The sequence below is a fragment of the Myotis daubentonii genome, chromosome 10 (genome assembly GCF_963259705.1).
Source record: "Myotis daubentonii chromosome 10, mMyoDau2.1, whole genome shotgun sequence".
NCBI classification, from domain to species: Eukaryota; Metazoa; Chordata; class Mammalia; order Chiroptera; family Vespertilionidae; genus Myotis; species Myotis daubentonii.
This window is the reverse complement of record NC_081849.1, coordinates 79,953,519-79,980,562: the sequence shown is the minus strand read 5'-3', so window position 1 is coordinate 79,980,562 and position 27,044 is coordinate 79,953,519. Positions and strand designations below refer to the sequence as shown.

At 44.3% G+C, this 27,044-nt stretch overlaps 1 protein-coding gene across 2 annotated transcripts in view; it reads right to left on the bottom strand.

Moving 5' to 3' along the window:
* NPSR1 (neuropeptide S receptor 1) overlaps nt 1–27,044 on the bottom strand; it is a 69,809-nt gene that overhangs the window by 23,451 nt on the left and 19,314 nt on the right. Inside the window, exon 3 of one of the 2 annotated variants that reach the window (XM_059656177.1) lies at nt 3,479–3,582. The exons of the other annotated variant lie outside the window; for it this stretch is intronic. Within the exon in view, the coding sequence (XP_059512160.1) occupies nt 3,479–3,582 (104 nt within the window). The remainder of the gene's footprint in view (nt 1–3,478; nt 3,583–27,044) is intronic. 2 annotated transcript variants of the gene reach the window in all.

The following is a 27,044-nucleotide window of genomic DNA, read 5'->3' as shown; positions in this document are numbered from 1 at the left end:
GGCTCCCTTGGCTAGCTGATTCTCAGGAAAGCTGGCTGCTAGATCGTGAGGCCACTAAGGAATGTTTGTGGAGAGGACCTGAATCTTCTGTCAAAATCTAGCACCAACTTGCCAGCCACGTGAGTGAGCCACCTTGAAAGTTAACTGTGTAATACAGATCAGACCTCCCAATGACGGCAGTCCTGGGCAAGAGCTGATGGAGCTCTGTGATAAACCTTTAGCGGGTCTGCCAGGCCAAGCTATTCCCGAATTCTCCACTAATGGAAACTGTGAGATATTAAATGTTTGTTGTTTTAGGCCCCTAAGTATTGATGTGGTTTGTTTCTCAGCAATTGATAGAGTAAGCAGTTGAAAATATTTATCTGCTTACTCTATCAATCCTCAAGAAGAAATATGGAAGCAAAAATCCTTAAGAAGAACTATGTTTTAAATATTTCCCCTGAGAAAATACCAGCCTCAGAGAGTAATAGGGGCTCTTTCACATCTAAACTCTCAAGGTTAGGCGCAGAACACAAAAGGAGATTTTTTAATTGTAATGACTTTCTATTTTCTGAAGATGGAATAATTCCATTACCAAGATCTGAAAATGATAGAACAACTGAAAATCATAATCTCACTTATGAATATAGATGCAAAGATTCTTAAAAAAAAAACCCATCATACTAACAAATGGAATCTAACAGGATTAACATTTCCCAGAAATGTCTTATACCTCTGTAAAGCTACAATAATTTAGACCTGAAGTACTGGCAACAAAAATAAAATACATTAATGGGAAATCATTTTAAGAACTCAGGAATAGAACACATCAATCCTAACACCAGTTATAAAATGGTCCATTCTTTCCATACTAAGTTCAATTGCGTTTATTGCTGTGTCTCGATCTATGTTACATACATGGATGGTGTATTAATAATTAAATATATATGGTACATAGGTAATATTTCACACCCAATATATATATTTTTACAATTATATTTTATATTGAAGCATATTTGACAGGCAAAGTGTAAATGTCTTTAATCTAAAAATAGATACTAGCAATAACCGAGAAAATAAGTATGCTGGTTATAAAAAGAATTTAAAAAAGGATAATAAGCAATTTAGAGAAGAAATTCAAATGCCAATAGATATTGTAAAAGGTTGAATTTGGGTAGTAATACAAGAAATACAAGTTAAAACAACTGGAGAGAATATCTATTTTCTAACAAACTGCCAATATTTTTCAAAAACAACAGTAGCCAGTGTTGGGTTAGTTTGGGGAGAAAAAAGCAAAAAGAAATTGAAAAAATTTCTTGAGATTATTTAACTAGTGCTATGTATACTCTGAATGTTTGTATCTTCCCCAAATTCACAAGTTGGAATCCTAAAGCCCAACTTGATGGTATTAGTAGGTGGGGCTTTTGAGATGTGATTAGGTTATGAGGGTGGGGCCCTTATGAATGGGATTAGTGCCCTTATAAAACAGACCTTAGAGCTCCCCTGCCCTTTCCACCATATGAAGACATAATGAGAGGTCTGCAGCCTGAAAGAGGGCCCCCACTGGGCCATGCTGGCGCACTGACCTCAGACTTCTAGCCTCCAGAACTGTGAGAAATAAATGTTTGTTGTTTGTCCAGGCGGGTGTGGCTCAGTTAGATGAGCTTCATCCTGTGCACCCAAAGATCATTGGTTTAATTCCTGTCAGGGCTCATACTCAGGTTGTGGGTTCCATCCCCAGATGGGGTACATATGGGGGCAACTGATGGATATTTCCCTCTCACTGGTGTTTCTCTCTCTCTCTCTCCATCTCTCTCTAAAATCAATAACAACATATTAATTTTTTTAAATGTTTGCTTATAAGCCACCTGCTCTGTAATATTTTTGTTACAACACCCTGGATGGATGGAGACTGCCAGACTATGTTAAAAGCTTTACCATTGACCTGGAAATTTTATTTAATGCTTTAAATATGAATGTTGATAGTTTTATTATTGCTTACTTGGGTTTTATTTCGTTAGCATAATGCTCTCCATGTCCATCCATGCTGTTGTGAATGGTAAGAGTTCCTTGCTTTTTACAGCAGCATAATATTCCATTGTGTAGATGTGCCACAGTTTTCTAATCCACTCATCTGCTGATGGGCACTTAGGCTGTTTCCAAATCTTAGTTATTGTAAATTGTGCTGCTATGAACATAGGGGTGCATATGCCCTTTCTGATTTCTTGGAATATATATTCCTAGAAGTGGGATTACTGGTTCAAATGGGAGTTCCATTTTTAATTTTTTGAGGAAACTCCATACTGATTTCCACAGTGGTTGCACCAGTCTGCATTCCCACCAGCAGTGCACGAAGGTTCCTTTTTTTCCGCATCCTCACAAGCACTTGTCGTTTGTTGATTTGTTGATTATAGCCAATCTGACAGGTGTGAGATGGTATCTCATTACCATTTTGATTTGCATCTCTCGGATGGTTAGTGGCTTGGAGCATGTTTTCATATGTCTCTTGGCCTTCTGTAGGTCCTCTTTCAAAAAGTGTCTATTGAAGTCCTTTGCCCATCTTTTGATTGGATTGTTTATCTTCCTTTTGTTAAGTTATATGAGTTTCCTATAAATTTTGGAGATTAAACCCTTATAAAATATTTCACACTCCTAGAACAAACTCTCCAAAAATTCATAGGGAATAAAAAAAGACCCCGAATAGCCACAGCAATCCTGAGAAAGAAGAATGAAGTTTGAGGGATCACAATACCAGATATCAAGCTGTATTACAAAGCCGCTGTTCTCAAAACTGCTTGGTACTGGCACAAGAGCAGACATATAGACCAATGGAACAGAACAGAGAACCCAGAAATCGACCCAAGCCATGATACTCAATTAATATTTGACAAAAGAGGCAAGAGCATACAATGGAGTCAAGAGAGTCTCTTCAATAAATGGTGTTGGGAAAATTGGACAGATACATGCAAAAAATTGAAACTAGACCACCAACTTACACCATCCACAAAAATAAACTCAAAATGGATAAAGGACTTAAACATAAGACGGGAAACCATAAAAATCTTAGAAGACTCAATTGGCAGCAAAATATCAGATATATGTCATAGCAATATCTTTACCGATACAGCTCGTAGGACCATGGAAAGAAACTAAGGAGAAAATAAACAAATGGACCTACATCAAAATAAAAAGCTTCTGCACAGCAAAAGAAACCATCAACAAAACAACAAGAAAACCCACTGCCTGGGAGAACATATTTGCCAATGTTATCACCGATAAGGGTTTAATCTTGACCATTTATTGGGTTTTCTTTTTATAGGTCTTATTTTTAGCAAAAGAAATACGTTTTAAACATCTCACCAATGTTGCCTGTCCTGGCAACTAGCAGGAGGGGCGCAGTGTGCTGTGTGGGAGCGAGAGTTTGTGTGATTTCCCAGGAAGATCCCAGAGCTGATTTTGCTGTCAGTTTGACTCATCCGGTTGGGAAGGTGCTACATACCTGCAGGTAGCGGACCACACGACACACCAGATCCGGCGCCATGAAGTCCCCAGTGAATCGCCAGATAATGTCTGTCAAGATGTTCACCAGTCCTGTGAAAGAGTCTAACAACAACACGATGATTAATTTCCGTGTCTTTCAAATTTGCAGCCAGGTGCCGCCGCAGACATGAATTCCCGGGAGGTTTGTTGTTTTCCTGATTCATCAGGAGGCTATTGAGGAAAAAGGGAGGCGATACAGGAGTCCCTGGACTCTTATTACTGGAGCTTGTTGCCACTTGGATGTAGCCATCGCGGGAGGACTAGGTAATGACTGAAGAGGAATTGTGCTAATCATACCGTTGACCTTTTAAGACACAGAAGAGAAGTTTTAAGGGGGTTTAGACCTGTGCTAAAACAAGGACTGCATGAGGATTAATCAAAGGCAAAATCGAGAACAGGAAGAGATTTGTCTTCGAGAAGCCCCTCAAAATTCTCTCTTCTGCACCCACTATCTTATAGCTTGGGCCTGGTGACCTCCTGTGAGTGATGTAATCAATATCCAAATGGCCCTTGGCAGAAAAAAGGTTCCCCACCCCTGCCCTAGAGTAAAGTGCAGGCGTAAGTCTTCCTCCCACCCCCTTATGCCTCCCTGGCTGCCCGGATTTTTCTTTTGGTCTATTTATAGGGCTACTCTACCCACAAAAGTTGCTGTTATTCCTTTAGAGAACTGGAGAGGTAAGTCTTCCCTTCTCAATCTTCACTGTGAACAGGATGAAGTCCGAGCCTCTCCCCACCCAGGTTAGTATAAATGCCTTCTCCACCATCTGGCCTTCCCAAATCTCCACCTGGCATTGTCAGATGGGACACCACGTTGATCACAGATTTGTGTATTCAGATACCCGTCCCCTCTGCTTGGAATGGGCTCCCTCCATGGATCAGTTGATGGAATTCTTATTTACCTGTCAATATCTACTGTCACGTCCCCTCTCCAGAGCGTCCCTTGACCATTCACATTGCATGGTCTCCCCACCAGGGCACGTGGCCCTCCCAGTCTTTGCCTGCGTGTCTCTTCCTCTTTGTTTCTCTGTGGTGCCCATGGGGACTACAGAAAAGTGTCAACGTTTGGGGAAGAAACCCAGGGCAACTCTGGGGAGTCAGAGTTCTCCGGAGAAGCTCAGACCTGCGCAGGGTCTGAGAGTTCTGGGTTGTGACGTGATCGCGTGGGAACTTCATGAAGTTTTCCTGCAGGACTGGACTGGGTGAATGAGCAGAATGGACACTGGAATGGCTTGGATATTCTCTCTGGGTGTCCTTTGTACTTAATGTAAAATAATGGGGGTTGGGTGTGCTAAGCTCACGTTTCTCTGGCTATATGAACAATTGTCATGCGCTCCAGTAAAATTTTTCTCCCTGGAGCTCAACCTGAAATAAACCCACACCTGGGAGGAGACTCGAAGTAGAAATAAGCATTTTGTTATTTGCTTTTAAGCAAATGCTGCTCTACCTGATCAATGGAAGCTGTTCAGTTACCTAGGTTATTAAGCATGTTGCAAATAACCCTTTCCTAAAAGGTAATTAACGGGATCTGGGAACAAAGGGTACACTCTAAACTCTAAAGGCTTAACCGCTTCTGTGTCATTACTCCTGTGTTTGAAAATGTATTCAGTGGAAGATCCTAGGAAGCTGGAAGAGTCAGAGAAGCCCAAAGAGGCAGGCAGCAGGCTTCATCGTTCCTTTGATGCAGTTTCTGGGAAACGTGCATGTGGGTGCCCAGGTGAGCAGGAATACAGGTGGGGTGGGGGAAGTGAAGAGAGAAGTGGCTCCCCAGGGGAACCCTAAAGGGTCAGTAAGGCCAGGTCAGGGGAAAGGGAGCGAAGGACATTGATTCTAGGCACAGGCCACCGCATGAGGAAAGCTCTGGGGGTGAGAAAAGGTGAGACGAGAACCTCGTGGTCATGAAGCAACCAGGGTGCTGCTGAAGCCTCACATAGGAGCGTGGAGCGGTGAGAAACGGCACTGGAGAGACGAGGACCCCGGCCTTTTAGGGTCTCGTGTGCCCATGAAAGGCGCCTGCATTTTCCCTGTGCGCTGTCGGGGGCTGTGGAATGTCTGTGTGTTCAAACACATGCTTTGAAGGGATTCATTTAGTTACGGGCTGTGTGTGTCCGTTTGTGACATTACCATTGTGCTTGTGAGGAAACTGCAGACATTCCAGAACGAGAGAATTCCTACCGAGTGAATCAAACAGGATAGAGCGATAGAGAGAAGGGTGCAGCTTTGAGATATACGTTATAAAGTAAAAGGAGGAGGATTTGATGCCTGAGGTGTTAATTTCCCCCAAGTTTTGCATGGCTAGGTCTGCTTCAGCATCTGTGTCCCCAAAAGCTCACCACGCCATTGGAGGTAAGGCGGAAAGGGACACAGGTCAGGCACTGTCTGAGGATGGGCTGAAGGCTGCCTCTGCCTAATCAAAGATCTTAGCAAAAATCCCATTTGCTCAAAAATAAAGGCACGGTGAACGCTACCAGGATGTGGAAGCTACTGCGGATAAAGGCTTCTAGGCTCAGAGCCCATCCGTCACGCAGCCAACCTGCCTGTACTTGGGCACCATCAGGTTGGCTCCTAGTGTAGGTCTGTGAGAATCTCGGACTCGCTCATTGTAGGGATGGGGATATCAAAGGCCTATATAGAAAGCTCCACAGAATCGATGCTCTTGATCAGGAAACCTCTTGCTGGGCATCTTCCTCCAGGCCAGAATGAATCGTATCTGATGAGTTTTGCCCTTAGTTTCGGCCAGTGGAAAGCACAGAATGAAACGTACTCAGCTGCGGTAACTTGCTAGAGCCTCAGAGCCTCACTGTGGGTCCCTCCAGTTAGAGTTGACTATTTTCTATGACCCTCTTACCTTGTGTTTTTCATTTTGCTGGGTGTGATCTCCCACGTCCAAACAGCGAGGGCAGCATGCATCTTGGGGCCCGACTACAGGGTGCTGGTTCTGCCACAGAATCACTGTGCAATCCTGGGCATGTTACTAACCACATGGAGTCAGGCTCTTTGTAAAAATGTGGTGGTGAGAGTACCGGCTCTGTAGGGCCGTTGCGAAGGTTAAATGAGATAGCACACGTGAAGTTCTTAGTGAAACGCTTGGCACATAAGCCCTTGGTACATCTTGGTGCTGATGTCAGGAACAGCTGAACGAACAGAGAGCCACAGGGACTGGAATGAGAGGGTGAGTCTCACCGTAAGTCCTCAGCTCTTAGCCAATGTGCTGGAAGATAGTTTTCTGAACAAAAAAATTATAAATGAAAAGTTGAGGCTTTGTTTAAATCAGATCGGTAGTAAAGATGGGTTATTTTATCTGCTATATTGCATGCTAGTTAATTTAACAGGTTTGACATCGACTAAGAAGACGGTGGTGGTTACATGAACTGATTGGCTGTCAGGGCGAAGAGAACCCAGCCAGAACTTGAGTGAACAGAACCCAAGGAAGACGGGCTGTGCTGAGTGGTCCAGGGACTGGACCACTGTTTGCTGGCAGGGATGCTGTCTGTGGGCGATTCTTAGGCGAGACTGTCCTGTGTGTCGTGGGAAAGTCAGCGTCCTTGGGCTGTGGGATAACTCCAAAGGCCCCAGGACTGAGTCCACGAGAATCACCAAAGTATGGAAGGACATTTGGGGATTAGATTGAGAATATAGCCTGGCACCCCCAGAACAGTCCTACCTCTCACCTTGTCATGATTATGCCTGTGGCCCTTTCACGCAAATGTGTCCTGTACTAGTTCTACAATGTCGTAAAACACAAAGAAAGACTGAGACACTATTCCAGATACGACTGAAGATACATGAGGACAGAGCACAATACATGACCCTGGGTTTCTTTTGCTCTGAAAGATGTTCTCAGGGCGACTGGTGAAAAAGCTGAAGGGGTTAAGAAAACAACAGCTCAGACACAGACAACAGTGTGGTGATTGCCAGAGGGAAAGGGGGTGGGGAAGGTGGAAGAGGGTGCAGGGGGAATGCATGGGGATGGAAGGAGACTTGACCTGTAGATGTAGATAAAATTTCTACATCTTGGGGGTGACGATGAGGATTAAATTAAGCGAAGCATATAAGCCAGAAGCAGGCCCCGGTGCACGGCCCCTACTCTGCTCACTCCCCCAGGAGAGAAACGGAGCTGGAAAAATATGAGTAATGTGCCAAAAGCCACAGACGCAGTAGTAGAGCCCAGATTCAAACCCTGGTCGCCAGACTCCACCACTTGTTTTTGTGCAGTTTTTAAATGAAGAATGGTTTTTATAATGTTGTAATGATTGAAAGAAATCAAAAGGAGAAAAACACTTTGTGGCACACGGAAAGTTTATGAAATTCAAATTTCAGGATCGACAAATGAAGTGTTGCTGGCACACAGCCATGCCACTTGCTCACGTTTAGTCCATGCTGCCTTCATGCTCCAGTGGCAGAGCTGGCGACCAGATGTCCCTCAAAGCCTAACATGTTTAATATCTGGCCCTTTGCAGAAAAGCTGGCTGCTCCCTGCTCGGGACCTCGGACCCTGACCTTTCCATTATGCCCGCGTGCTGGTGGGTCCAGACTCCTGGTGACCTCGCCAAAGCCTCTGGCTCTCCTAAGAAATCATTAAATTCCATGCAGGTTGCACTGATGTCCTCCCTGCTGGCTCACACAGGAGAACTTTGAAGGGACCAGATGGGAACAGATTCCCCCTCTCATCTTAACAAAAATGCAATCTCTCTCTCCTTCATGTTCAGGATTTGATTAATTAGGACATGAAGGGAAGAAAGAACAATCCAGGCTGCTGGGCTGGGCTGAGCTGGCAGTCTGAGCTGCTGTGGGTCCAGCTCCTCCTCCCATTTGGACAAGCTCCCCTATCCCCCCCCGCCCCCCTGCCGACCCCCTGCTCCCTCTCTAGTGGAGGCTGTGATGTTGAGAGTTGAATGCAACTATAGAGTCAGGACCTGTGGTTGCACCGCGGCTCTCTACTTGCTGTTGGATTTTGGGCAAGTGATTTCAACTTCTCTCCAGCTCAGTTTCCATAGGTCTAAATGGGAGGAATGGATGAATCTATTGCTTGGGTAATTTGTCGGATTAAATGAGAAGATATATGTGAAAATATTTTTGTTTGTTTTGCCAAGGATTGGCTGAGTGAGCATTCAGTAAATGTTAACTATTATTACTTTTTCTGCCTAATTGTCAGCAGGGAGGGAGCTAAATCTTAGATCCCAATTAAAAAGCTCTGGAAGGTGTTTTGAAAACAGTTTTTTTTTTTTAAAGTGATACTAGCACAAAATTCAAGTAGTGCCAACAATTCAAATACTTGTCTCATGAAACAATGTGTCCTGAAAGTTCAGTGCAGCACTGCTCGTAATGGCTTTAAACTGGAAATTACTCACATGCCCATGACCAGCAGAAGGGGGAAATCAGCTGTGGTATGTCCATGCAATGGAAGACCCTTCAGTAAAGAGAGTGGCAGCCTTATAAACTTGAGGTGCGTATACTTACTATGTCAAGATTACAAGTCATTTGGCCTGGCAGTGTGGCTCAGTGGTTGAGCGTTGACCTGTGAACCAGGAGGTCATGGTTTGATTCCTGGTCAGGGCACATGCCCTGGTTGCGGGCTCAATCCCCAGTGTGGGGCATGCAAGAGGCAGCTGATCAATGATTCTCTCTCCCTCTCCCTTCCTCTCTGAAATCAGTAAAAATATATATTAAAGAAAAAAAGATTACACGTCATTTAAGTGTTTGGAACATAACAGGCTCTCAACAATGTAAGCTTTCCTCCCTCTGTTCTCCTCACTTCCCTTTCCACCCCTTCCCTCTTTCCTTAGAAGGTTTAAGAAGAATTTTTTGGGGAAGAGAGCCTATGAGACAGAGAACTGGAGAGATTCTGAGTATCCCTTGGAGACTCAGGGAGAGGTAAAGGGATAGATAGAGAGGAATTTTAAGACATTTTGCTGTGTTTCGTGCAGTTTATCGCCCCTGATAAATGCCATGGCCTCTGAGAGATTTTGTTGAGGCTGAAGCTGGATGTTTGGGGCACAACATTAGGCTGAGACTGGCCACAAGGGGGCTCAGCTTTGTTGAGGTTGCCCATGTGACAGAGAAATGATAGGACATATTTATCTGGAAGAAGAATCAAGGTCACACTCTTGACCTTAGCGTATATTCCCTTAAGAGCTGTCACTTGGGAGAAACATTAGACACCAGACTAAGATGGGACTGGGCTCAGGGTCTTTTCTCAGTAATATCTTGGTGCCTCCAAGTGGCTTGCTTTAGCAGGGGTGGGGAACGTCCAGCCCGCAGGCTGTATAAGGCCCATGAGATCATTTGGTCTGGCCCGCCAAGGCATTAGGGGTGAGTGAATTAAATGTTTGAACAAATATAGCAGGTTGATTTTTAAATTGAGAATTTTGTATGGCTCAAATCCTATATAATGAAAGGCTAATATGCACATCGACTGAATGGTGGAACAACCAGTCGTTATGACATGCACTGACCACCGGGGGCAGATGCTCACGGCTGGCGAGTGCAGCAGCGGTGGCAGGAGCCTCTCCGTGGCAGCCTAAGCCGCCAGTCATACATCCCCCAAGGGCTCCTGGGCTGAGGGACCCTTTCCCCAAGTATACAAATTTCATGCACCAGGCCTCTAGTGATGTTACAAATATTCAAATGGCCCTTGGCAAAAAGAAAAAAAAAAGGTTCCCACCCCTGCCTTAGGGGGAGGCAATTATCCCATTCCTAGAAGGAATTATATAAAAATCCTTAGTCTATTTTTTAGGGATTCAGGCACCAGGGGAGATGGATGCAGTGACCCAAGCTAAGTCTCACAGATTCTCCCTCCAGGGTTCTATAATGGAGGCTCAGTAGGTTCCTTTCCTGGGTCACCACCCCACTGCCAGGCAGAAGATCCCAACACTACACCTGCGCCCACCCCCCAGGTCAGCCCTCCAAAACCAAAGATCTCTCATTGTAAATAAACGTAAATTAGTGACTGAAAATTAGTCCTAATTCTCCAGGGCTAATGGCTAAAGCCACTTATTCTCTCAACAGCATTTTTATTTTAATGAGGGCATCAAACCTTGGCCTGGAGAGCCTCTCTAATGGAAAAATTCCAGGAAGTGTGAAATGCAGAGAGAGAGGAACAGAATGGGTTGGCAACTTGCCCAAGGTCACACAGCAAGGTGGTGGCAGAGCTGTGAATAAAGCCCAGCTGCCCCAACTGCCCGTCTCACACAATTGCCTGGCCTGAGGCAGCTGCTTGTTGGCTCCCACTGGTGACTGTCTGCCTCACTCTCAGCTGTGTTAGTGACTGTGGCCCAGCCTGCGTGTGAGGAGGCTGTGATGCGAGACCTGAACCGTCCTCCCTTACCGCCAGAGCTGAGCATGAAAAGTAGTAGGAAGCCTGATCAATAGATATTATGCAAATGCCTAGAGCAATAACATTCCCTTCCATTACTGAGCTAACAGTCCCGGTAAAGAACATGCCTGGATGCTGACAGTTTTATTTTCCCTGATTTGTCAAACTGAAATCAGGGTCTAACTGATGGCCATATGAAAGCATAAAAGGCACATGACTGGCAGAGGCCCAATTCCCTTTTCTCTGAATTAGAGGCCCTTGCTCCAGGAGCTGGCAAGGGTCCAGGCTCTGTGCACATCAATTATGCTCTCTGGCTGAGAGCCTTGCTGAGCAGAACTGGGCAGTAAAATGCCTATAGCCACAGTGAGCCTCATTTGAGATGTGGTCCCCAAAGAGAGAAAGCAGTGAGGTGGTGGAACCCAGATCCCTTTCCTTCCCCCCTCTTCGCCTTCCCCCACCTGTCGCACCAGCGAAGGGATCCTAGAATGTAAGCACGCGTTACACTTTTGTTTGCAGTTGTGCAAGAAAAATATGTTTCATCTCCTAAAACTGAAATTAATTGCTAGTATAAACTCCTACTCTGCTGGATGTCAAAACGGTAATTGCAGACTAAAAAAGCTATAAACAGAAAAAAAAATAGCAAAATGGCAAACATAAATCTTTCCTTGTCAGTAATTACTTTAAATGTAAATGGATTAAACTCTCCAATTAAAAGACAAAGAATTGAGCAAAGTATTATCCAACTATATCCTATTTAAAGAGACTAGTTTTATTTTATTTTTAAAAATCTTTGTTGTTGAAAGTATTACATATGTCCTCTTCCCTGTGCCCCCATTGACCTCTTCTAGCCCACCCCGCCCCAGGCCTTCAACACTCTATTGTCTGTGTTCATGGGTTATGCATATACAAGTACGCATATAAGTTATTTGGTTGATCTCTCCCCACCCACCCACCCTACCCTCCCTTTCCTCTGAGATTCCACAGTCTGTTCTATGCTTCTATGTCAAAAAGACTCACTTTAGATTCAAAGACACAAATAGAATTAAACTAAGAGGAAGTAAAAATTAATCCATGCAAAAGAGAGTTAGTGTGACATTACTAATTCATTCACTCAACAAATATTTATTAAATGCCTACCATGTGCCAGGAATTCTTCTAGGTGTAGTAAATAAAATAGATAAAAATGTTCTGATGACGTTTACACTCCAGTGCTGGGCTATAGACAATAAACATAGCATGTGAGGAACTTATTAGGAAACTTGAGCTCCAGAGAGAACTCCTTGGGCATCATTGGCATAGAGATGTTTTCAAAGCCATGAGGCAGGATGATGCCACCAAGTGCAGTCCAAATCATTGACCTCAGAGCTGAAGACATTCTATGGAAGTGAGGTCAGAAATAAGAGAAGGAACCAACACAAGAGACTGAGAAGGAGCAGGCTGTAGGACAGATACAGAACCAGGAGATATGGGTGGCTAGAAGCCAAGTACAAAAGTATTTTCAGGAAATGGGAATGGTCAGTTGTGTCAAATACTACTGTAAGTTCAAATAAGTTGAAGCTTGATAACCGGCCCCTAGGTTTAGAATATGACGGTCATTGAAGAGACTTAACCTAAGCAGTTTTATGGGTATGGTAGGGGCAAAAGCCTGACTGGCATGGGTTTGAGTGGGAAGGGGAGGAGAGGAGTTGGTTACAATGAGCACAGACAACGACTTCAAGAAATATTCCTATAAAAGGATATTTACGGAAACAGAGTGGTAGCTGGAAGAACACATGAGATGAATATAACTTTTTGTCTTTGTGTGTGCGTGCGTGTGTGTGTGTGTGTGTGTGTGTAACAACAGCATGTTAAATGTTGGTGGTACTATCTAGCAGAGAGGGGAAAACAATCAGGGTGGAAGAGATTTTCTGGACGAACGAACTGGAGTCGTGAAGTGGTGTCTAAAGCAGGAGCAGATGGGCTAGGCTTGGGTGCACGGAGACTTTCCCACATTCCCAGGTGGGAAGACAGCAGCTATGGAGGGTGACGTTGGCGGAAGGGTACGGGCTGCAGGAGAACAAGGAGGAAGTGTCCTGCCGCTGCTTCAGTTTTCTGAGTGGAGCAGGAAGCAAAGTCATTTGGTGAGAGGGGAGATGGGAGAGAAGATGCTGGAAGTTAGAGGAGAGAGAAGGTAAGGGATCGTTTAGGAGACTGAGAGATGTAGCTAGTATGAGATACAGCTTTCTCATCCTATGAAAAAGTGCAAATATTTTATTAAATCCCACTGCAGTCTTTGGTAGATACATGACATTTTTATTTGGAGAATTCAGGGAACCAGAGGGGAATGGGCATAATGGCTCATGCGAGTTCTGAGTTACTAAACTAAGGAGAGCCCCACCATGTGGTTTTGTTTTTCCAGCCTGCTTTACCTAGAGATGGCAAAGGAATGGAAAAGGAGATTTTGCCACGGCTGTGGTTTTGCTGATAAAGAGAGGCAGGGGAGAGGGAATTGAGGAGGTAAGAAAGATTAATTAGAAGTGGCTATGGCATTTACATTTTTATTTAGCTGGAGTCCATTGTGCAATATACCTTCCTATCTGGCTTTTCATTTCCTTTATGATATTGTTTTCTATATTATTACAAGTTTATTATTAACATTATTTTTAATGGTACATTATATGCTTTGAGGGGATGTAGCGTATGTCATTGAACTGTTCAGTCAATGTGGGCTATTTAAATTGTTTACAATTTTCTGCTGTTATAAATAGCCCTGTGATGAAAATCTTTGCAAAAAAACTTTACCAGCAGTTTTAGATGACGTCCTCAGGGTAGATTTTAAAAACCTTAACGACTATTTCAAAGAAATGAACATTTTTAAAGCTCTGTCTGTGCTTTCGGAAATCAACTCATTAAGCAGCACTTTTCACAGCCTGTTCTGTTTTCTCTGGATCCTAGGTAGAGAGCTGTCACTTTTTCAGCTCTTATAGTCCCATAAACATTCACTTTATATTTTAGAGAGAGAATGAAGGCTGACGCGGGGTTTGCGGGGAACGTATTTGTTCATTCATTCACTTATTCATTTATCAAAGTCAGCAAAACAGAGGTGAGGAACAGGGCTCTGGGATGAGAAATAAGAGGAATGGCCCTGCCGTGAATGGCATAAGTTGGCCTTCTTTTTAGAATTTACTTCCTGGGTGGTCTTTTCTCTGCAACCCCCAGAGCCTCCCCATGAACCTGGGCCATCTCTGCCTCCACACGTGGCTGTGCAAGGAGACTGGGAAGGGACCACCACTCCATGGATCACTGCTGGTGTGCACACAGCCATGGTGAGTCTCAGGGGAATGGACAATTGAAGACCCACTGAAATTTTACTGGTCACCTGTTGTTTCTGCTTCTCCCACATATACTTCTTCTTGATGGTATCTCAATTATCCTTCCCTAACCAAGTCCTAATCTACCCCCACCTAGAGTGAACTCATGACCCAGGCCTTGACAATCAGAATTGTCTCCCCAATGGCCATAGTGACTGGTTACTAGCTCTACGGATAATGGAAGCCCAATGCTGCTGGGGTCCCTGTGGAGAGATCATGCCATTTCAGAGAAAAATACAACCACTAAACGGGCAGAGAGCGGCCTGAGGCCAGCAGGAGATGACAGAGCACACTGCCGGTGGACATGAGTTTTCAAGAAGATGTACTGCCCTAGCTAGTTTGGCTCACTGGATAGAGCATCAGCCTGGGGACTAAGGTTCAATTCCAGTCAAGGGCATGTACCTTGGTTGCAGGCACATTCCCAGTAGGGGGTGTGCAGGAGGCAGCTGATCGATGTTTCTCTCTCATCGATGTTTCTACCTCTATCCTTCTCCCTTCCTCTCTGTAAAAAATCAATAAAATATATTTTTTTAAAAAGGGGGGGAAAGCTACTTTAAAAAAAATGAAAAAAGAAGATGTACTCACGGGAATGGATGCTTCAAATAGAGCCTCCGTAAAATTAAAATTAATAAAATGTCAGGGCGTCTGGTGTGGGTACCAGAAGAGTTCTAAAGCGACCCTGGGGTTCTGCTAGGAATAGACAGAGCAGTCCAAAAGCTACCCTGGTGCCCAAGCAGTCCTCCTCTTGCCGCCACCACTTCCTTCCCGCCCACCGAGAAACCTGCCTATCCCTTAGTGGATAAGGAAGGTGAGCCGCGGGAGGATGCACTCCTGCCCGGTCCCAGGGTGACAGACTGGAGAAGTGAGTTCCTTTCACTGACCCTTGCTTTGCAAATTTCACCAAAAACTAACCAGGGAGGTAAACTGAGCTCTGTTACAGGACAAACGTTTAGAGCCTGTTGTGGATTCTGGGGAGTAAGAATTCAAGGTGTCGCTTGTTTTGTTAGGACACTGTCCTGCCCCATGCCGTCCTCTCTCTGCCTGTTCTCCTCTTCGGCCTACAGCCGTCTCCTCCTCTGCCCACATGGAAAACCTCTGCTGGGACCTCACGATCCATCTGTGCCGTGGTACCTCACGCCCTGCCCCATTGATGGTAGCAGCTCTCGGAAAGTGTTACCATGCATGATCCTGGGGTGTCCCCTTTTGGCCTTAGGGTCTTAATTAGTAACTTTTTAGTCTTACAAGTATTTTCTCTCTTTAGAATATGAGTGATTTCGGGAATGGTTATGAAAATTGTATCTGCGATCATCTTGTGGCAGGCCAGTGGGCAGTCGACTGTTCTGAGATCTCTGTTCTTTGTGCTGAAGAGGTTTTGGCGGTCCCTTCCCTTCCCTTTATTACTCCTTTTTGAAGTGGAGTTTACATGGCTCATCCATTTGGGTGGCTTGGTACCACGTGTTGTCAATACTGTCAGATGTCTCTCATCTGACCCCATGGACAACAGACAGTTGGGGATCAGTGTTTAGTCTCTTCTGTCCCCTAAAATGAGGCTTTGCTGCAGACTGCATATAGCACTCTCTGATTTGTGCTTTGCATATAATCTAATAATGATGATAATTACTTTCATTTATTGATTGCCTTCTGTAATCCAGACACTATGCTAACTAAGCACGTTGCATCTGTACATCATCCCATTACTTTTTATATATTATCATCCCCACTTAGTAAATGGAAAATCGAGACTTAGTTAATTGACTTGTCATAGTCCTCTAGAGCTGGGGTTTGAGTCCAAACCCTATGACTCCATGTTCATAGCCACCATGTGCTCGCGGCCCCTGAATCCTCCACTCCAGAGTCTAAACCAGCGGTTCTCAACCTGTGGGTCGCGACCCCTTTGGGGGTCAAACGACCCTTTCACAGGGGTCACCTAAGACCATCGGAAAACACATATATAATTACATATTGTTTTTGTGATTAATCACTATGCTTTAATTATGCTCAATTTGTAACAATGAAAATACATCCTGCATATCAGATATTTACATGACGATTCACAACAGTAGCAAAATTACAGTTATAAAGTAGCAACGAAAATAATTTTATGGTTGGGGGGTCACCACAGCATGAGGAACTGTATTAAAGGGTCGCGGCATTAGGAAGGTTGAGTACCACTGGTCTAAATCATTGTCCCAAACCACCTGAGGGAGAATAACGTTGAGAGGGTGGTTAAAAACATCCAGCGTTCTGGTCCCCCTTTCTAAACACACCTTATCCCACAAGCGTTTTACACTTTATCAGAAGAAAGAAACCTCCCAGGCCCGGGAGGAGAGAACAGAGGCGGGGAAGTGTGGCCGCGTGGGCTTCCTGGTAGAGCTGAATGAGTTACAGCCAACTGTAAACAGAGGCTGCAAACTGTAGGGGAGAAGCTTGTATAATAGTCTTTCTTTCTGTAGTGTTTCCAGGCTTATTTTTCTGAATCTGTTTCTGTGGTAACATAGCTCTGCTTGTTTACTTTATGCTAGCTACACCATTTTCCCAGCTCTGGAAAAGAAAGTCCACATTCATTATATTTGTTGGAGAAACCAGCTAGTAATTCAGATTGGAAAACTGTGAGGGCAAGGGTCAATGTGAAAGTATAATGGCTCTTTCTGGATAAGAGCATATTCTTTAAAATAAAAGCCTGACTCCTCAGTCTGGGAAGTAGATGGTTTTTTTGTTCAACCAAATGGATAACTTCTCTCTCTGACAACTGGGGAAATTGGGTTACTTTCTTAGTGGGATGTAAAGATAAAATGAGATATGTTCATAACAGGGTCTGGCAAACTAACAAATGTTCATATTATTTTATCGTTATTATTGCTATAAATTATCACTGGTGAGAAATGTTGAGTAGATCAAGTGAAAAGGAAGTCTTTTGATAAAGATCTTCAATGAAGATTTGAAATGGAAATCCCAATGACTGTTCCTACTTCAAACTTCTGCTAAAAGTAGGTCGTCATAGGCCACCTCATTCTGTGCCACAGAGAAACATTTGCCCCTTCGTCCTTCATATACAAGGATGCTGTGATCAAATCCTCAGGGAGAACCTGTCAGTGTGATGAATCTCCACGTTCGGACAGGTGCTCAACCGGCTAGACAGTGGTTTGGAGCAGGTCCTTGGGGAAGGGACACTCGTTCCCAATGAAGGTCACAGAGATTACGGCTGGGCCATGGGACATTGCTCTGCTATTGTAAGTCATTGGAGTCAAATGGTAATTTCCTAGAAACAGTCACTGTGCCATGCTTGGCTGCTCCATGATTCCAGGAGTTCTCCACTCGGGAGTTAATGAGGCACTCAGCGGAGAATACCCCTCTGCAAGGCTGCCTTGGGCCGCGTTGTCTGGGGACCGACGGCTATAGCCAGGATGGATGGATCGCTCTGACTAACATGCTCAGAGCTCCCAGAGGAAATTGTAATTGCCTCTCCCTCTGAAAATGATGATTTAAATGTGGTGAGCGTGCTTGCAGTTTGGCTGGGAAAAGCCACCGTGAGACAGGTCAAGTAACACATCTGGTTGAAACAGCCTTCCCCTCTCTCCACCTGGCTGGCTCTTCCTTATAGTTTACAACTCAGTAATTAGCTGCAGCCTCACTCCCTCACCTCCAGCCTCATCAGTTCCTGTCTTTGGGCTCACTCGTCGGCCCACTTGCACCCATCCACAGCCACTGTCTGGCTTCCAGCTGCCACCACCCTTCACCTGATTTGCTTCAATTACCATGTCTCTCCTGACCCTGCAGTCCTGTCTCTACCCTTGAAAATCAAATTATGTCACAGCATTGTTTACATTTCTTCCATGTAACTTGCAGAAAATCTAGGAAATCCAGATGAGCCAACATACAAAACAGAAAATAACAAACATGCCAAATCTTGCCATCCAGATACAACAACTATTAACATTAAACTGTAGAAATTTCCAGACTTTATTTTCTATTTACATGCATATATATTTTCCCCAAAGTAGAATTATACTGTAAATACTGGTTTTAACTTCACTGTTTTTTAATGGCAACATATCACAAATATTACCCTGATTACCCCACAAATGGATTTTATCTATACACTTCTATTGTATTGCATTATAGGTATAAATTATTGCTTATTTAACCAATGCCACCACTCTTTTATTCTTATTTTAACTTTTCAACTTTATAACCAACATTGTAAATTATATCCTTGTTTAAAAATCACTATACTCATCCTTAAATAATCTGTGGGGAAATTTTTCTACTAATAGTATTGTTGAGTTAAGAGTCTGCACATTTACATCTATCCTTTTCCTCGTACAATATTTGATGTTTATATTTCTAGTTTACAACCACATGTGCCAATTGCATATGCTGATCTGTATTTTAATTACTTCAGGACTTCTATACAATTACTTCTTCCATCTTAGGCCTTTAATTCTGCTTGAGCTTGTAGAATACACGTAAATATATATTTAAACTTTCACTATCAGTGCCATGGTTTTTAAACCCTGGCATATCTGCATAGGCCGTTTTGTTACCTTCGCGCACAGAAGGCCCCTTGGCAGCCTATGGGATCCTGGGCCACAAACAATCCCCTTAAGACTACAGGTGACTCCTCACAATGTTCCCGTACTTGGTTTGGCAAAGAAACCTCAAGTCACTGTGGGTATTGTGAGTAAACCATTTTGTTCTACCTTAAACGTTGGGACTTTTCCTTTAACCTCTATAATGGCAGTGCCTGGCACAGCAAATAAGTATGAGTAAACAAAAAGGCTTCGCTAAGAAGTGACTAGAGGGTGGGGGAGGTGGGGCTGAAGCATCTTTTCAATTATTTTGCCTAAAAACGGAGACTTGGAATCTAATCTAGGCGTGGCATAGAAGGGCTCCTTGGCTGCTCAGTGTAACTCCATCTGCCCTCCAGGGAGTGTTAATTCCTCCCTGCTTCTGACTGTCTGTCAGTGGTGGTTTTCAGTAGTAACAGGAGTTGCCATTTCCCCCCATATTTTTAAAGTGAGAAAACGGGGCAGGTGGCACTGAGGGCTGTGAGCCAGGCACAGGCTTGAACTGGAAGTCCAGAGAGATTTGTTGCATAAGAGATGGAAACAATCTGTGACTGAGGAACATTTGGTGGCAGCAGGCTGAGGATGCATGTTTAATCCTCGTTAAAGAATCAGGCATGAAACAGACATTTATTAGGTCATAATATTGTTTCCCCATAACATTCCCGAAATGTCTTCTCTGCACATAGAGACCGGATGTCACCCTGATCCAGGGACAGCGTGTTATTGGTTTTTCTTAGGGCGGATCTTTTCTGGGCCACCTGCTGCTTCAAGGGCTCTGAACAACCTAACACACTAACCATGTGATTCCATTCTCCTAACTCCGTCCTGACAGAGAAACCGCTTTGCCATGGATTCTGCCAGCATCGGTGCATGGGTGGGGGTTTGTATACGGGGGGGGGGGGCATCTCCTCCCTGCCAGCCCTCTGTAACCAGCTACTCATTGCATAGACCTCCCCATGCAATGCACTTCTTAGGTTCACACACTCCTGGCAGTTACCACATGCCTTGGGCTCTGGATAAACTTCCAGAACACACTCCATCCTCTACCTCTCTCTGACCCCTGTGACCCTTGTGCCTTCTTGCCAAGCCAACAGGGCTGGGAAAGCATGGTCTTTGAGGTCAAGCAAACCTAGGTTCAAGTATGGGCATCGCTTTGTGTCTCCCGGTACTCTGTCGGGGCAGAGGACTCATCGGTTGCATTTATTCCTGTCCTCCTACCCATCCAGCCCTGCCCCCGCTCTGCTTCATGACTGGGTCTTGGATGGGGAGCCCCATGGACCCCACTTGGTCAGCCTTTGCGTTCACACCCCAGTTCTGCTAAGTGGGTGCCCACCGTCCCTCTGAGTTCATCTTCCAGGGACCTATGATCGTTGGGAACTCTGAGGGAATCCTGTGGGCACTCCAATGCATGGAGGTCCTTCTAGAGAACAGCTCTGTGGTTGCTTCTGAAGGGCACCATCAGCTTGTCATGCTCTGAACCGTGTTTCCATTCATACTGGGATTTCTACAACCACAGCCAAGTACTGGCAGGTGGCCCCAGTCCAGCAGTGTGGTCACTAGTCTCCAAAGACACCCTCCCCACCCATGAGCCATGTTTCATGTTGTTATGTTTCATGGGTGGTCTCCTCCTCTTGAATCCCGGCTGGGCTCTAATTCATGCTTGACCAATGGAAAGGGGCAGAAGTGATGCTGTGTAATTTCTAACCCTGGGCCATGGAACCCTGGAAGCTTCTGCCTCATGCTCTTGTATCCCAGCTGCCACCCTCCCAGGAAGCCCTGGGAAGACCCACGTGAAGAGCAACTGAGGAACCTTAGTCCTTGCCAAGCTCCCAGCAGTCACCAGAGTCAACACGCCAGCCACGCCACTCAGGCCATTCCCTGCTGAGTCCCCGACATCGTGGTACAAAGAGGAGCTGCCTCATTGTACCCTGTTTGATTCCCAGATCCTCAGAAACATGAGGGGAAATCGACCAATATTTTAAGTCCCTAGCATCTGGGACTGTTACATAGCAATCAATGACCAGAAGAGGGAGACTTGTTTATGTGAATAATGTTCCTCTGAGTTGTCCATGGATGTGGGGCCTGGCACGTGTGCACAGTGAGTTTGCGATCCTATTTCTTGGGGTTCCTCTATGTGGAGGGACTTGGGACAAGGCCTGGGGCAGATGGCTGGCTTCTAGCCAGTGGGGAGATTTTCCATTTTCCAGTCATGGACTGGGCAGCCCCCCAGTTCCAGCTGTTTTCCCGAGAGCAGTTCCCTGCTCTAGTCCTGATGCATGGACCTCCCCACAGAGATATGAAAACATAGCCCCTAAATGTTGCCCCACTATGTTCTGCGCCCACAGCCTGCCTAAGTGTTTGCTCTTTATTTCTGGCAGCTGGAGGTTCAGCTTTCTCCCTTTGAGCTAAGCTGTTCATTATTATTGTTTTATTTTTATTTAAAATATCTTTATTGATTTCAGAGAGGTAGGGATAAGGAGAGAGAGATAGAAACATCAGTGATGAGAGAGCATCATTGATTGGCTGCCTCCTGCATACTCCCTTACTGGGGACCAAGCTGCAACCTGGGCATGTGCCCTGACCAGGAATAGAACCATGACCTCCTGGTTCATAGGTCAACACTCAACTCCTGAGCCACACCAGCCAGGCAATTATTGTTTTCAATTTTTCTTTTTCTTCTAGAAGTTATAATGTGAAGTGGGGGTGAGGATGACATGCAAAGGGGGAGAGGGATTCCAGAAGTTGCTCCATTGGACTTTTTAACTTAAATTCCCTACTTTCTTTCTAGACTATTTTTGGGTATTTGACCCCCTACATCACAAGACTGTACTAGCAAAACCATGAACATGCTCACTCCATGAAAAGATGCAAATTCAGGCAGATACATGAAATCCTGTTGTAGATTACTAAATTCACAGTTGAGTCCCATTGTTCCACCAGAATGGATCTGAATGTTGGCATGCTGTTGCTATGGGGACTGGCAATGGTAACTACTGACGAGGCGGGACCTTCACACCCTTTGCTTCTCTCTGATAACCTCCGGAGGGCTGTGTCCTTCGGATCAGACCCTCTCAGAATCCACCTCCACCTCAGACTACAGCTAATGGGGCCAGACTGCTCACACGGCTCACCCAGACAACATAGAGGGATTTTTTTTCCCCTCTTGGATTTTAACAAAACTGGCAGATGGGAATTCAAGCTGTAACATTCAGCAAGAGAATTAATATACTGAAATGTGACCTTTGACAGATACTAAAATGAGTCTAAGGCTATCGGGACAAGTGCACGGAGAAAAAATAATTATGGAAGGAAGGAAATTGGAAACAGAATGAAGATAATTATGTAAGTCTTCTGAGGAATGAATAAATATTCTCTCATAAGTAATTAAGTCTCCTCATATCCACACACTGTATTTGGCTTAGGCATTCAAACACATCTGTTTGAATTGTGCCTCTGCTCCAAGACTTCAGTGATGACCCAGTGCCCTAGTTTATTACACTCCAACTCCTGGTCCTGGGAGGCTTCTACAGCCTGGCCTCAGCCTACCCCTAGAGCACTGGTTCTTAAGCTTGGGTGGACTTCTGAATCCCTGGGACATTTACAAGTTCTGGCCAGCTTCTCACATACACAAAATAGATAGAGGGTTATGATCAGCATGTGTGTTAATTTTCTATGGACTATGATACCTACCACCAACTTTAATGATGGATTTGAGTTTTGAAAAGATCACTTTGGCTACAGTGTAAAGAAAGGACATAAAATCGAAGCAACAACAATAAAAAATATGGCAAGGAATGTAAGTGGAAAAGTATACTGGGGAAATTGGAGAGTTTCAGACAGGTACCTGTGGTCTCAGATACTTAATTAATATTTTTGAAATATATACATTCCTCTTGGCATTCTGTTTCCTAAGCCCATCTGTTTTTGGGAAATCTACCCATCATTGAAGATCTATCTTTTTTTAGAATGGCCTGAGTTCTCTATGAGAATATAGTCTAGGATAGCCTTTCTGAGTTATCTATGAGAATATAATCTAGAATGGCCTTTCTGAGTTCTCTATGAGAATATAATCTAGAATGGCCTTTCTGAGTTCTCTATGAGAATATAATCTAGAATGGCCTTTCTGAGTTCTCTATGAGAATATAATCTAGAATGGCCTTTCTGAGTTATCTATGAGGATATAAATTAGGATGGCCTTTGGACTTCTCTAGAGAATATAATTTCACCTTCTTTGAAACTCTCTTAGCTCTTGCCTTGAAGAATTTTTTTTCTCCTGACATTTTCCTCTGTCTTATGTCAGTTCAATGAACAACTTTGATTTCTCCCCGCGACAGGGAAGCCCCAGGTGAGAGATTATTTTCTACTGTCACTCTTCCCTGCCAGGCCTAGAAGAGGGCCTTGTGTGCAGTAGACCCCAAATGAATGCTTCCCCATTGAATCTGTTCACAGACCAAGGAGAGCTTCTCAGTGACCCATTATCAGGCCAAATAGAAAGTTCCTTGTCTTATTGGGTGGAGGTTCTTTCTGTTCTCGGCCATTGAGACTTTGGTGTAGGAAGTACAAAGGGCAGTTGAGTCATGACCAGTGGAATCTAGAAACAGGTAATTCACTAGCAGAGGATTTCTTCCCCACTTCCTCGGCTCTCTCTCCTCTCCTGGAAGGGAGGACATTGTATAATTAGTCCAGGATCTTGAGGAGAGGGCCAAAAGGACTAGGAGTAGTCCTTCACCTACAAACCTACTGCACTTGTCAGAAAGTGGCCTTTCTAGGTCGTCCAAGTAGCAAGGGTTTTTGGATACAGGGAATTAGAGACTTAGGACAGCTCAGGGAAGAGGGTGGGGAGAGGGTGCAGGGCATGACCCAGAAAGAGAGCCTCCCACACCTTCATTTTAGAGATGAGAAAACAAGGGCTTAGTGAAAAGGTAAGTGCCTTTCCCCGGTCACACGGTTACTAATGGAGGATCAAGGCAGAGAACAAAATGAAACCCAATTTCTCTCCAAAAGGAAAAGCTTTTCTGGGAGACTAGTTCATTCCTTTCTGTTAAGTTATTCCGACAGCGATGGGACAATACCGTTTTTTCCTGCTGGAGAACAATGGGTTTCCTTTCTGAACACACACATCTCTCCTTGGAGCTGGGGACAATGATGGCAGTGTGCAGCCACTGTGATGATATAAATGAAAGGCGTGTGCAGGAACTCAGGTGTTAGCCAATTAAACAATGTTTGGTGGAAAGAATGAGTCATGTGGTAGAGGATTTTGTAGCATTAAGTAAATAGAAGAGAGCACACAAAAATCAGAAAAAGAATATACACCCCACATGCTCAAATTTTAACAAGTATGTTTTCTGTTCTTTTTACAGTTTATGGAATAAAAAGTGAAAGATAAGATAATAAGACATTAGACAGTTGTGAAAAGAAATACTGAGAAACTGACAGAATGAAAAAGGTGCTAGATAATATAAAGGATGAATGTTTTGAAATGATTACAGGAACAGCAACTTTGAAGATATTTTAGAAATAATAAGAGTAGGGTTAATATTGCTGATAATAATGGAACTAAAATAAAATAAACGATTAGGAAAAGCTTAAATAATTCTTCCAAGTATCGAGCAATAAGACCAAGATATTCAAATAATGACAGAGAAACACCAGCATTACTGATGTGCGAATAGTTAGTGCCCCTGAATACAAGATCAGAACAAATGGAAGATAATAAATATTCAGACATAAATAAAATGAGCTAAGAAATCACTTTAATCTGCAGATTAAAAGAGCTCACTTGGCAAATAGCAGAACCAATAGAACAGACCAATAAATAGATACAACCAGGTAACAGTATAAATCCTCAAAGAAAAAAGAAATCAAGAAACAAAAGACGAGAATGTTAGAAGATGGCGGCGATATAGGCAGACGTGTCCCAGGTCGTGTCCCGGAGCAAATGGAGCGAGCAGCTGAAGCTAGTAACACTCACACCGAATTGGCGAAATTGCACAGCTGGTGAGAGGGTTTGCAGCCGGGAAGAGCAGAACTCCCCTGGAAAGGTAAAAAAAAAACCAGGGATTTGGGCAGGAAAGTTTGCCAGACCTCTGAGCCCAGAGAGTCGGAGGGAGACCGCGTGGCAGACAGCCGCGTCCCTTGGGACAGGCACAGCCCCTGACGGGGGAAAGGAGAACCGCGGGATTCCTGGCGCCGCCAGGGAAATTGAGAGCTGGGTTCTGTGATCACGGAGGACTGAGCCTAAAGGGGGCAGCCTGAAGGGCTGACCTGACCATGCAGTCCCGGTAAGAGAAGAAGCTTACAGAAACCAAGCCTTCCCCGTTTCCGCGGCCGGCATTTGTTTCTTTGTTTTCACTGAATCCTGTTCATGGGACATTTCGGATACAGACACTCACCTGTGCTGAAGAGAGGGAGAGTGTGCTGAGGAGTGGAATCTGGGGAGAGACTGGGGAAAGAGGGGGAGCCGGGAGAGGTGGTAGTGAATTGAGTGCTGAGACTCCCCTGAGCCCAGGACTGGGGCAGCCACCCTCTCCTGAGAGTGAGTCTCCTCCCCCCAGCCCCCAGGCAAGGAGCACAGCCACACCCAGATTCCAGCCTGTACGAGATCAAGGATTAAGATAACCTGATCAGTCCCTGGGAGTTAACAGGGTCTGGCCTATAGGGGGATTTTCAATCCCAGCAACAACATAGCGCCGGTAACTAACTATTACGCAGTCAGCTCTGGGCAGTGAACTTCCACTGGACAGAGAGGCCCTATAGCCTCAGAGGCCAACCCCAGAACACTGCCACCCAGAGGCTGACCCACAAACTGACTCTTTGCTAAACACAAAATAAGGCAGTCTGGGAAATAAATGCGGCATGCTTTAAAATAAGGACTGTGGTTTACAACACAGAGGAACAGTATATCGCAGGGAAACTCAACACTCTCCTGAATACCTGGAAGGTCTAAGGCGAGCCACACTGAAGAATAGAAGAAACGAAGGACCTTCACTACTGCAATTTTTTTTCTTTTTTCACTTTTTAACTAAGAAACCAATTTTTCTTCTGTTCTATTTTTTCTTTCTTTCTTTTCTTCTTTTTCCATCACCTGATTTTACCCTTTTAATTACTACCTTCTTATTTTTAACCAGTATTATTACTGCTACCATTTTACCATTTTTTAAAGTGCCATTTTATTTTTTCTTTATTTTATTTTGGGATTAGTGTTCACCATTCTATTTTCATCGATATATTATTGGTTGTTTCTAGTTTGCATTCATATCCAGGGAGCTGTTGCTGGAATTTGTTGGGATTAATGGCTGTTCTATAGGAGTATTCTCCTCATATAAAAAGTCTCTTCCCTCTTCCACTTCATTCTCTCTTTTCACTCTTTTTTTTTTCGTTTCTTTTCTTTTCTCGCTTTTATTTTCCCCCTTCCTTTTTCCCAATTTCATTTTTGCACTCCCTTTTTTTGGTCCCTACTTCTCTTTTCCTTTTTCTCTTTTATCTTTTTCTCTTCCTTCTTCCTTATCCCCTAATTCTCTTAATTCAGGTGGTCACCTTTAATTGGGGTTATTAATATCGTGAATATATTTGTGTATAGTGCCTGGTACGTGGTGCCTTGTTGTGTTGTATTTTGTGCCTTTAAATCAACGCAGCAGATCCAAGCAACAGCAACCTCCTGAGCACCACATCCTCTGCTGAGGAACAGCAGCTGTATGTGAAACCTCGCCCCACCAGCCAGAAGAGCCACCACAGCTGTGAACAGCACCCACCAGAGGAGCTGCTGCCAACTGAAGAACAGCTGCTACTGCAACCGCCCGAAGAGCAACCACAGACCAAGGAGTCACTGCCACCAAGGGAGCAACCACTGAACAACTCAACGTCTAGATATGTCAGTGAGATCAAACATGGGTAGACAAAGAAACCCCCAAAGGAAAGAGAAGGAGGACTCTCCAGAAAAGCAGCTAAGTAATACAGAGGCATGCAACATGACAGATAAAGAATTCAGAATAAGGATCCTAGAGTGCATAAACCGGATGGAGGAAAAAATCGACAACCTCTGCAAGAAGCAAGAAGAAACAGATGAAAAAATCGATAACATATGGAAGAAGCTAGAAGAAACAGATGAAAAAATCAACAACCTAAGTAAGACCCAAGAAGAAATGAAGAGTGATATAGCTGCAATGAAAAACTCCATTGAAAGTATCAACAGTAGACTAGGAGAAGCGGAGGACCGAATTAGTGAATTAGAAGACAAGGAAGCAAAACACACCCAAAATGTACTGCAATTGGAGAAAAAAATTAAAAGACAGGAGG